At 31.7% G+C, this 13,507-nt stretch overlaps 1 protein-coding gene across 2 annotated transcripts in view; it reads right to left on the bottom strand.

Annotated features, from left to right (window-relative positions):
- drosha (ribonuclease 3 drosha) overlaps positions 1-13,507 on the bottom strand; it is a 37,087-nt gene that overhangs the window by 5,210 nt on the left and 18,370 nt on the right. Inside the window, exons 11-16 of one of the 2 annotated variants that reach the window (XM_088241101.1) lie at positions 10,162-10,359; positions 4,263-4,483; positions 3,214-3,345; positions 1,954-2,125; positions 877-1,058; positions 255-416 (exon numbers count right to left, since the gene is read on the bottom strand). In XM_088241101.1, the coding sequence (XP_088097227.1) occupies positions 255-416; positions 877-1,058; positions 1,954-2,125; positions 3,214-3,345; positions 4,263-4,483; positions 10,162-10,359 (1,067 nt within the window). The remainder of the gene's footprint in view (positions 1-254; positions 417-876; positions 1,059-1,953; positions 2,126-3,213; positions 3,346-4,262; positions 4,484-10,161; positions 10,360-13,507) is intronic. The other variant, XM_088241102.1, reaches the window with a different exon arrangement.

Genomic DNA, 13,507 nt, shown 5'->3' with positions numbered 1-13,507 from the left:
TATTTATAACTCGTTGAAAATGGCCCCAAAAATTAAAATATTTGGTTAAATAATAAGAACGCAAATATTTCCCTTTTAAAAAAAAACAAAAATATACAATGATTTAAAACTACATATACGAGTATAATAAGGTACTTGAGAAAACAAAATAAATAAAAAGCCTATAAAAATATTTTGGTAAAATTATGTTCTCAAAAACTTTTTGTTATTACATGACCATTCGACTTATAGCTTAAAATAAAATGTATCCATACCTTTTCAATATACAGTGCACCGAGGAAAGCTTCAAGCAAATCTGCCTTATCTTTAGTTTTCAATTCAACTTTTGGATTGTGATAAACTGCAAATTTACACATCGCTAGGTCATCACACACAACTGCTTGCGTTCTATTATTTACTAAAGAACTCCTCAATAGCTAGAAAGAAAAATATTTTTAAAATGATAAGAAAAATATTTTAAACATTGTGCATAAAATTTTGACATTTAGAATTGACTTAACTATGTATTTTTTTGTACCACAACAGGTCAGGAGGCTCAATTACAGTGATGAATTACAGCACAGAACAATCAGGGTTGATAAAAATCACATAATTTTTTTGTGTTCTCAGCAGGAGTCAAACCCAGATCTTTCGGTGCGCAAAAAAATACATCTTAAAATCAATAAGAGACCACAATTTAGAAAAAAATGCCCACAAAGACTTCCAGCGTTGGAATGCAGGTTTCTGTCAAATATATTTAATTTTTTATACACATTTTCGTACAGAATTTTCGATTTGAGATGACTCTGTTAACTTCCCATTGTAATCGCGACGCAACTATGGTTACTGAAACAAATAATTTCAAAAATAAATTTTTAAATAACAATATTAGCTTACTGATAGATGTCCTTCGTGATGTTCTGGGAAATGTTTGTAGAGATATTCGGAGGAAATAAGTTGCAGAACAGTGTCTCCTAGAAATTCTAACCTCTGATTCGAACCGAGAGTGAGATTGGTAAAACCCATTGAACGATCTGTGAATGCTCGTGCCAAAAGTCGAATGTGCTTAAACTCTACACCTATAAAAAAAACAATGTCAAAACATTAAGCGGCAAGATATATCCACAAATTTCCTCACACTATTTTGTATTCTTAATTAATTCATCATTCCTTTTCCGCACCTACTGATGCATAGGACACTACAGCGGTACACCGATTATAGCATATCTTGATCATTTTTGTTACATGAAGGTAAGATGATCAGTCTTGCGCTTTAGGTGCCAGTCCAGGAACAATGAAATATTGTAGTTTATAAACCTTTATCTACGAGTTGAAAACACTTGTCCAGGGTTCTGCATCTATTCCACACACAGAACTGTATTCTTTATCCGCCTGGGCACAGAGAATTAATTAATTATTTGTAATATTTGAAGCACTAACTTTGTGGAACACTATGACAATGAAATAACTTTAAGACTACTTTTTAGAAATAACTAACCTGAAGAAGGCATAGTATTTTTCCGAAACTAGTTGGTTGTTAAATTATAAAAAATAAAGTGATACATACCAAAAAAGTTGGTTCATTTCAATATATTGAATTAATTTATGTTTTATTATTCTCAAATTTATCACTATTTTATTTTCTGCGTTAGAAGCAAATTTTCTAATTTAATGCAATCCAGGCAGAAAAAGCCAAGTCTTTATATAAATAGTAAAAGACGTTAGTTGGTTGAAAATTTGTAATTTGATTAAAAGTTATTAATATTTCAACATTAATTTCTTCAAAATTCTATTTATTTTCAACTACAATGTTTGATCTCTATGCTGGTAAATGTGGTAAGCAGAAAGTAACTAAATAACAAAAAAGTGGCGCACATTCAAGTATATACATTTCTTCGTAATGAGGAAAATGAGATGAGAAGGAATGTAAGTAAGGAGGAACAGATCAAAGTATTTCAATATTGTAATTCTTACCAATTGAGCTCTCAAATTCAGCAAGTTTTTGGAGAAAAGGATATTGCGGTATCCACCGCCGATCTCCAAGTGGTTCCTGCTCTTGTAACAGGTGCAAACGATTTCTGTTCCAAGTCTCCAACATGGCGGGATCATCTCCCCACAGTGCCAAAGCAAATGCTCGGTCAGCCACCTAAAAAGGCAGCAAAATTCTACACATTGTCAAACCGAAATACCTAAAAAAAATTACAATATGATATTTTTTACTGACTTTTTTAGAGAAAGCACTTTATAGCTGTGGACTTCAAAGGGGTGCAAAATTATTTAATATAGCGAAAAAAACTATTTTATTAGTAACTATACGTTAGTCATTTCATTTGCATGTTATTATAACTTGCAAATGAAATTAACAAATTACAACAGGGATGGAGAATACCTTAAATAAGGGAAAATGGAAGTCTAGGCATTTACAGGGCTTATGACCTGTCATTGGCTGGTTTAAGCGGCCACTTTACACACTGTGTAACATTTACCATTTTGCCTATGTTTGAACATCCATATTTCTTCTGGCAAAATGGTAAAATGGTGAATGTTACACAGTGTGTAAAGTGGCCACTTAAACCAGCTAATGACAGGTCATAAGCCCTGTAAATGACTAGACTTCCATATTCCCTTATTTAAGGGATTCTCCATCCCTGTTGTAATTTGTTAATCTTAATGACTCTCGGGGGGGTGAAATCCAGTCTTTTGTCTACAAACATTTGGACAAACTCAAATATTGTACAAATGAAGTGTTTACATATGCATATAAACGCTCATTATAGGAGGCTGCTGCGTCCGTTCTCGGACTTAAATGTTGGTAATGATGAGATCGAACCATCTTATTTGTAATATTCTCCTCAAACACTTACTCTGAAAACTCGGAAGTTTGGTGTTGGTTCTGATAAGGTGCCAGGATTCCCTCCCATAAAGGAGTACTTGTAAGAGTTGTATAATAGTAACCAAATCATGTGAAAAATTGTAAAATTTTCTGATATGTACCATTTTTTATTATGTGCATCACATATTCATGGAATAACAAAAACCTTGGAATTTGCAATTTGAGTACATAATACTTAATACAAATGCAAGTAACAGACAGTATAAAAACTAGAGGACTGAAGTAGTGTAAAGCAGGATACATAAATATAGTTAAATTTGCATTTCGCAAGCTTATGAAACGTTGGTAACTTAGACATGAAATTCACTGCATACCTTTAACTATTTTAATTTAATACTTACATCTATACCACCATCCAAAAATAGGGCCCCCATGAGAGCTTCAAAACAGTTGGCCATGGCATGTCGTAATTCAAGATCGTGACAGAGATCAGATCCATGGGCATACAACATATAACGTTCGAGCCCGAGTTTCTAAAAGTATCAGTAAGTTATTTAGTGAAAATTTCTATCATTAAATACATCAGTTACAATTTTTTTAAATAACTACATTATGCAACAAGGACACACAAAATTGTCCTGCGCCAATAGGTCTGCCTATAATAGCTAGAAAATAACTATGATAAGTCATTATTTAATAACAATTGTTATTCTTTACAAAGAACATACATAAAATACAATATACTTTACATATTTTAAAACATTTTTTCCTTTCTTTTGAAGAACTTTTTTGTTCCTAGCAATGTGCATTTCAAATTTTTGGAAAATATAATATATAAGTGGTTTAAAAACAATTCTTAATAATAATTTGAGTCTTGAAGGATTAAGTCTCTTAATAACGAATGAAAGAACCCTTTGAAATTTTATTTGTTTTTCTCCAAAAAATTTAACAACAAATCATTTTTGTGCAAAAAATCACACACATGCTAAGTAAAAACAGTGAAAAACTGCTATCAAAAAAAATAATTAAATTAATTAATTATAATTTAAATTAACATTAAAATGTAATTGCCTGGCTAAGAGCGGGGTATGTACCCTTTAAGCTGGGCAAAGTTTCACACAAATTGTAAAAATAATCAGATTATGAAAAAAATCAAAATTCCTGCCAAATATAGGCTAACTCGCTGAAATTCTTAGATGATCACAAATAAAAAATGACAACAATACATGAATAATATTAATTTACTAATATAAACATTTAAAAAACACGATACAACAAAATAATAAACATGAATAAAATACAAAGGAAAAAATGCATTGTGTTGGGTGACAGATTGTGATGCACTGTACAATATTGAAGTACCCATATAATATAGATCGCAGGGTTGCAGACTTCATTGTGGATTAAAAATATTATTTCATTGAAATAATGTCAAGATATAGAAATTTACCTTGGCTAGCACAGCTAAATGTTGATTCTGTACAATGGCGGCGCGGTAAGTAGCCAGCCCACCTTCCTCGAGGGATGGGAACATCCGGAACAAGTGAATTGAAGACAGAAATTCCACCACAGCATCACCGAGAAACTCTAACCTCTCATTATGATTAATTGCGGACTCAGTTTCTTGCTTCTTTCCAAAAATGGACATGATATTTATCAATGTGTTGATACCTATAAAAAAAAAAGGACAATTTAAATTCATCACAAAAGACACTCCCAAATGAAGAAATACTCCGAATTTTATTTGACATGCAAAATTTGTGTAGATCAACCAATGTGTGTATGTAATATCTAGGAAATTATTTTAAGTGGAAAAATTTCAATATTTTTTATGGAAGTGTGCTTGATAAAGATATTTATTATTGTTGTAACATTTTTCTACTCTGATGTGTGTAGAAAAAACAGGTACTGTTTGCATTCAAAGCATTTTATACCAAATTATGTTAAATGCTTGTCAACTTAAATTTTTACTGCCATAGTTTTTAATTTGTAACTAAAATTAAAAGATAGGTTACAAGCGCAAGGAAAATGACATTTCAATTCATAGGTTTCGTGCCTTAATTTTCTAACGGACATTTATCATGATCAGACGTGATTAGATGTAGCTAGTTTATGAATAACATGTCTATTTATTATACACCAGTGGGCGAATGTGTAAAATTTTGTCATGCAGTGTGGTTTTTCATTTCGGACCATATTCGTCTTTGGGACATGATACATTTGAGATAATGGGTAATATTAAAATATCAAAATAAATTAACTTGTTTTTATTGATCAATAAAAAACTGATAACATTGATCTCCCCATATAGTCAGTCTTTTTAATATTTTACTTAAAGTTTTTTGTAAATCTCTTTGCGGCAATAAATACTTTTAATAGTATATTTATAGCAGATGAGTTTAATACATGTCACTAATTTAGGATATAAATTTTTAAGACCAAACTGATCCTTAAAAATACCTCATTAAAAAATAATAAAAACTAAATACACAAATATAGCTTTGCAGAATTATAAATATATATATGAGAAAAAATGTATTAGGTATTCAAAAAATATCACACATACTTGCAAAAAGTTTTATAGAAAATGAACTAACTAATAAAATTTGTATATTAAATATAGAATGATTTCTGTAACAGACGAGGTTGTGAAGTTTTTGTATTCATGAAAAAGAATTTACACAAATTATTAATGACACAAAGGGCTATGGCAAGGAGAATGCTGGGTATTTCATTACGAGACGGAATAACTAATACACAGATGAATGAGATTCCAAGGCCGCCGATGTGATTCATAAAGTTGCCAACCAGGAATGGAGCTGGTCTGGTCATATAGGCATAATCACGGACCGTAGATGGACTAGACAAGTTCCGAAATGGTGACCCAGAAACGGCAGAAGTGTCAACAGGTCACAATAAAACAATGTAACTTTTGATGACGGATTTTTTTATTGTTAACAAAAAGAAAAAATATGTCATTATATTTTGAAAAAACATTTCAGTACACTTTGTTGAAACAAAACTGTGAGAAATTAAAAACACTCTTAACAAATAATAAATTGGCGGTGCAAGGACGATATTTATTTATTTAACAATAAGAATGTTTATAATTGAAATTTAATAAAGATTTATAAACTGAATAAATCAATAAGTGAATTAAATAATAAAAATATATTATTTTCATATTTTAAAGCATTTAAAATATTTTTTTATTAAAAACTTGCACTTTTCTTCAAGATGTATGATATTCCATGCACATAATAAAATAATCAATAAATAATATAAGATATCATTTATATTAATAACAATAAGCGCAGCTATAGATAGCACGATTCATGCAGAATATTTTAAACATCATGTAAAATAATATTTTAAAGGATGGATGATTTTAATATTTTATAATAAACCCAATAATCTTCTGAAATTAATATCTTGTTTTGATTTTCCAAGTGGGCTGCAATTCTCTTGAGCTTCAAACTACAATGTCAATGTTTCTTTTGTTCCATATGTTTCTCACCGCGTAAATACATAATATATAAACCTGATTTTTTTTTAATTAGCAATAAAATAAAATAAACCATAAATTTTGATGTTTTTATACCAAAAATACTTATTTCGCCATAATAAACCCAATATTTCGATAACAAACTACAATTTTTGTATTTTTATGCAAATAACACATAACATTCACATTCCACATCTATAAATAATATATTTACGCACATGTATATGCAATAAATTGTTGAAAACAATAATCATATGTCAACACTAATTGCAGTGTTTTGATGATCGGTTCTTAGCTTCGTGAACAAATTTAGTCAAATATTTTTATGTCAGAATAATACAAAAAAATAATTATATGTGTAGTCATTGGCGGCACCCATGCCAAGGTGGAATGAAAATGGCTTATAATTAACAATAACAATGCAACGACAAAACACCCATGCCTTCCCTTCAAGAATTACATATTGTCTGGTTAATTCCCAACACCATTTTTTATGCATGTAAACTAATTTCAGGTTATTGTTCTCAAATCATTTTTTTTTTTGTGAATCTATTTTAATTTATTTTAAAATTTATTTGAATTGTTTGTATTCAGCTATGAGAAGTATAAATATTATTACAGATTACACATATTCCCCTAGTAATATAATATGTTGCAATAATATTTTTTTCTATTAAAATTTTATTCGATTTTGTATAAGGGGGTGCCCAAAAGAAACCGGACTAATATTGTGTGGGCGTAGTTTTCATAGTTTGGGGTTCTGCTGATAGAATCATGAAGAGCTACCTTTTATCTGTCAGAATCCTAAGTGTCATTGCAGGAAAAGGTTCCATTTGGCCGATGTGAATATTTTGAGACAATTGATTTGTGTACTCATCGTTTTTGCCATGGATGAAAGAGAGGGCGGATGAGAACTTCTGCTTCCTGCTCGAGAAAACTGGCACATAAACTATTGAAATGTTGACAACGGCCTAAAAACATGATGCTTTGGGAAAAACTTATAGTGTTTAAGTTTCCTATTTTAAGAGGTGAAACATCAATTGATGACCAATCGACGGCCCGAACCGACAAAAACGTCATTAAAATTTGTTATATCATCCTGGTAATTTGAAGACAGACTACAGAAGAAGTTGTGGAGCTATCTGGAGTGACTTAAGTTTTTTTTTATTTTTTATTAATCCGGTTTCCTTTGGGTACCCGAATGAGAAATAAAGCAAATAATGTTTATATTCTTCTCAATGTACCAACAAACAAATATTTGCTGTGCTTTAGTAAATTTCACAAAAATAGTTAGCAAACAATGAGGAACTTCAGCCCTACGGGGAATTGGATACAATAAATAATTTCTTGCGTGCAGTCAAAATTGGAGCATTAAATTGTACGGCATAGTTTCCTTATACAAAAAAAATATTTTAATAAAAACTAATTGAACGACGTCACTAATTCATATGAATCAACCAATCATAAGAGAGTTATGGAAGATTTCTGATTTGCTTGCCCTCAATAGACCAATGGGCAGAACTGGGCCCCGATTACAATGGAAAGTTAACATTTATCTTCAATTTTATCTACAAAGTAAAATTAAGTTTTCTGTATGAAAAGCAGAATATGCATGCAATTCTTTCTTCTAAACATGTAAAATTATAGGTTACCGACGAAGATACTTTAAATGTTCATGCAAATATACTAATTTTCGTATACAAATATCGGTTTTTCTTTATAGACAGTCGAAAATAACTCTGTTAACTTCCCATTGCAATCGAGGCCCTGATAGAGAATAAGCGGAAGAGAACCTCTGACGTCACGCGCAGAGTTATTTCAGAAATGCAAGACTTCAAAAATCATAGCGCTGATAATACGATTTATGAAAATTGAAAAAATATATATTTGGCTTGTCTATTAACAAATAAAAAAAAAAAATAAAACCACTGAACTTCCTCATTATATTCGCAAAACAATTCTGTTGGCACATCAAATAGTTTGTGGCTAAATACCAGTGTAAATACAAATTATCGTCAATAAAAATAAATGTATTTATAAGAAATAATGTTTTGAGATTAGAGAAATACATTAGTTCTTATTTTTGACTAAAATATTTAAATTCTCAGACTATTTCCTAAAAGTCGTAAATAACTTGTGCTGGAAAAATGTGAACCAAGTTGAAGCAGAGTGAGATTTGAACCTCGGACGTTTGGTCCGCAATACTACCGCGGGACCACAACCCGGTTCAAATGGATTTTTTTTCTGTTGTATTTTTTTAATGTCTGCTTAATAACAAAGACGAATTCTTTACAGTTGTATGCAATGTCAACAGATCCTGCTACAAATGTTAAGCGCTGGACCGTGTCTTTGAATATGGAACAAAAACTACTGGCTGTAAGAGAACGGGTAACCCCTGTTCATCACGATGAATGTGTTCTCGACATGACCGCGATAAGCAAAATTTCACAATTAAGAGGGGGCTTAATAAATTTTCCATTTGTCATAATACTTCTGGTTTGTAAAACAGCTGTTGCTGTAATTAGATCTGATTTAATTTTCACATTTTGCTACACAATCGACCTCAATGTAGACTCCAATTTACCATCGCTTTCCATCTAATTTCTCAATACCGTCTATATTTATATACAGGGTGTTCTTTAAACCCTGTCACATCCGAAACCACGATGATCAGTATGGGCAAGAAGACATATTAGCATATCAAAAAAAAAATATGGATCAAAGAAAATTTTTGAAAATAAAATATTTAAAAAAACAAATGGTTGTTTACTTCTGCAGGGGAGAAGTGAGGGGAGCGCGGCGCAGTATCAGACTCCCCCCTCTCCCCTCCTCGTTTCACCCCTGCAGAAGTAAGCAACCATTTGCTTTTTTTAATATTTTATTTTTTTAAATTTTATTGGTTCTAAAAAAATATTTTAATGTGCCAATATGTCTTCTTGCTCATACTGATCATCATGGTTTCGGATGTGACGGGGTTTAAAGAACACCCTGTATATACATATATATTTGACAAAGTAAACAAGTTGAAAAGGTGACTATTCAACGAATTCGAACTCAACGATGAACGTGGGTTACCTATATAAAAAAATGTAAAAGAAAGACATCTTAACAAAGATTTTTTAAATTTTAGAAGGAAATATGACAAAATTTGTCTGTTTCTGTAAAAATATCTTTCTATCGCAGTAAAAGCACTTGGTTAAAATCAAGTATTTGTCAAATGTAATTTAAATTTTATTATTATAATATACAGAATCGAACTGTAAAGCTTATACAATATTTTGAGTTTGTCCAAATACTTGCTGACAAGACTGGATTTCACCCCCTAGGGAGTCATTCAGATTAACAAATTACAACAGAGATGGAGAACATTTTAGAGAAGGGAATGTGGAATATGTCATGCCATGTCTTAATGACTCCCTGGGGGTGAAAACCAGTCTTTTGTCTGCAAACATTTGGACAAACTCAAAATATTGTAATAAAACCAACTGGTCCAAGAAGAAGTTTAAAAATTGGAAAATTGTTTTCAGGCATTGCCTAGTATGTGAAATAATTCGATCAGATGAATCTCTTCACAACAATAAAGGTTTCAGCTCTTTAACTTCACTAAAATCAACAGATGGAAGAATTTAAGAAATATGGATGTTCAAACATGGTGAATGTTACACAGTGTGTAAAGTGGCCACTTAAACCAGCCAATGACAGGTCATAAGCCCTGTAAATCCTTAAACTTCCATATTCCCTTCTGTAAAATTTTCTCCATCTCTGTTGCAATTTGTTAATGTGAAACTGATGTAGACAAAAAGATAAGTCCCACGTGCGTGATTACTGAACTGAATCTGCGCACCTTTTTTTAGCTGCGGTTGACCTAAGGATGCTTTTGATGGATGTCGGGTAGATATTCGTACATTTGAATATTTCCGTTGTCTTACATCATCGTTGAAAATAGAAACATCTTCCTCGGCTTCGATTTCACAACTCTTTCCATTAATATTCTCTCCGTCGGCTTCGCTGCCCGCTCCTGCGGCTTCGTTGGACACATCATCTATAAACATTTTCATTCTTTCCGGTTCTTTGGCACTGACATTACAAAAATAAGCAGGAAAAATCCTAACTAAGAAAACACGCTGACATTATTAAACTCTTGCACGTTGATCAAATTTGAAGATGTCTCGTTACAATCACGTACATATTTTTTTAAATTTTTTTTTTTTGCACCACAACAGGCCAGGAGGCCCAATTACAGTGGTGAATTACATCACAGAGTACCCAGGCTTGAGAAAAATCACATTTTAATTTTTTGTGTTCTCACCGGGAATCGAACCCGGAACCTTCCGTGCGTGAGTCAAGCGTCTTGACCACTACACTACGGAGGCCGCCGTACATATGTACCTGCTACCATTTCGCCGTTTCCCTGCAGAACCAGTCTGAGAGGATGGAATGGTATGGAGTAATGTACTAAATTACTACATATTTATGCATAAATTTCATAGTGCACATACATGTTACCAACGTGCTGATGAATCGAAGATGAGCATGGGTTTAATGTAACTAAATTTTGCAGTGCAAGGGGTTAATATAAACATGTACAGAGACAATGAATAAGGGTACAGCACATCCGACCACAATAACTCAGTGCCAATTAAAAAATGCTCTCACACCCGAGTTCATTGACGTTACGATATTTGTATATGTTTAAATTCGTTGCAACAGACAGGAAATGCTTTTTTGAGAAGGTAATATGGAAGTCTAGGCATTTACAGGGCATATGACCTATCATTGACCCGATATAAGTAGAATAAAAGATAAAAATATATTTTCAAGCGTTGCCTAGTATGTGAAATGGTTCAGCTGGATGAATCTCACCCACACAATAAAGGTTTCAGCTCTTTTATGTATATTTGGATAGTTTATATAGTGTCATTTTTGTGAAAATCACCTCAAAGGTGCTGTACAGTAAATAAATATCCTAGCACGTCATGCAGCTACAGAGTGCATGGATGGTTGGGATTCTGGTTCCTCGTCTCCAATTATGATATACATATTACAATAAATTATGATATATAGGAGCAAGATTAAAGCACGTCTTGCAGCTACAGTGCGCAAGGACAGTAATAAATCTAGCCCCTTTTTACATTTTTTTGTTTTATTTTATTTGACAATGAAGTTTAGAGTTTAAGCGATATTTTAAAAATCAAAATAAAAAACAAATTTACCTTGCAAACAAGTCTTGCAGCTACTGAGCGCATGGACGGTTGGAATTCTAGACCCCATTTACTTAATTTAGATATTTGATAATTGATAAAATTCACCTATTGAAGCTAGATTACTAATCGTCTTGCAGCTACAAAGTGCATGGACGAATGAAATTCTAGCAACTTAAAATTATCAATAAATTTACAAAAATAAACATTGAGCATATTAGTAAATTTGTAAAGGGTTCATGCTAAAAAGTCATTATGATATATAGGAGCTAGATTACAGCACGTCTTGTAGCTACAGAGCGCATGGACAGTAAGAAATCTAGCCCCTATTTACATTTTTTTTTTCATATTTTACTGGTCGAAAATATTCCCAATCAGCTTAAGTGCTGGTATGAGGAGATTATTATTATTATTATTGTGGATAATTTAAATAGCGCCCTTTGACTTCACAAAAGTCAACAGGTGGATATGTGGAGGAGTTAGGGATATGTGGATGTTTAAACCTAAGCAGAATGGTGAATGTTACAATGACAGGTCACACGCCATGTAAATGCCAAGACTTCCATATTACCTTATCAAAAATATTGTCCCTCTCTGTTGCAATAAATTGTAACATATACAAATATCGGCGACACAACCTTGTTAAAACTAATTTTAGTTTTTGGTTCCGACAATCTGGTGAAAAGTATGAGAAGAATCTATCTAATCGAGAAAGGATGTTTTTGAAATAATAAAATCCAATTTCCATACCCGTAAATAGACCTGACGCTTTGTTGCCCTTTAAAAATAGTTAAATGGAGGTTCACTTCAGTTCGGTTGATATTTACACCTGATGATGGGTAATTCAGAATACCTGAAACTGGTTGCGTTCTAACTAATATTAAACTCGTGACTGGTAACAAAGTGTATTATTTATAATGTATTTGAGGGTATTAAAAGCAAACTTAGAAATCTCCACCAAAAACGGAAAATTAGTTATCGATGCCAAAATATACTATACATAAAAACCTACCTACCTACCTAAATAATAGCGTAATTCAAATCATCATTATTCCCTTTCCGCACCTTATGGTGCATAGGGCACTGTAATTCAAAACTGTCTCTAAATCTTGCAAAGCCTGGTCTCAATTATAATACTTGACACTGCAAACTTAGCATTCTCCATAGAGTTAGTGAAGCATAATTAGAAATCTCACAATTCTTTTTTCAAAGTTTTTCACAAATATCTCAATAACTCCTTCAATGGAGATTTCTAAGCTTGCGTCTGATACCCTCATTTATAATGATACCTTAATTTATTTAAGTGATTTATGTATATGATTTTTTTTTTTTTTTAATGCATACCGAAAAAAATATACATATGTTAATTATCTGCTTCTAATGCTATTACCTACATTAAACCTTTGCATATTTTTCTTAGCTAATTATAAAAATAAACGGTTTTTCTCTGCACCTTCATTTGTAGTTATTTGATCAACCCTTTTTTTTGCAATGCATCCTATAGGAAACGTGATATAATTTTTTTTCGTGAACTGAAACACGAGTAAAACAGCTTTCAGCTAAAAGTACTTTACCATATTTTACATTATGAACTGCATTATCACAATTTAAATTAACTTTGATTAAAACAACAAAAAAAAAAATTGTCTGGGATTCTGAAGTCTTTTCAACCGTCAAATGTGTAAAAAAATGTTTTCATTCTACCAAGGTAAGGGTTAAAAATTAAAATAATAAATATGATTGAAAAATTAGTGTGTAAAAATTGCTACACAGATACATTATTTTCTCAAAGTTAAAATGAAAAAGCAGTAGAGCAAACAAAATTTAATGAGCACAATTTTTTTTTTCTATGGTTCTGTCATAAAAAAAATCCACTATTAACAAGCTAATTGCTAGGAGATGAAATGAAAAATGGTAAACATTCTATATGACGATTTGTAAAAATTATAGTTGTTTCTTTTTTAAACATTCGCTAAAGCATTATCCTTT

Source organism: Micrasema longulum, unplaced genomic scaffold (genome assembly GCF_059751315.1).
Source record: "Micrasema longulum isolate JH-2025_06_02 unplaced genomic scaffold, ASM5975131v1 h1tg002747l, whole genome shotgun sequence".
Lineage (NCBI taxonomy): Eukaryota > Metazoa > Arthropoda > Insecta > Trichoptera > Brachycentridae > Micrasema > Micrasema longulum.
Note: the sequence above shows the minus strand (reverse complement) of the source record. Positions and strands in the feature narration are given on the sequence as shown.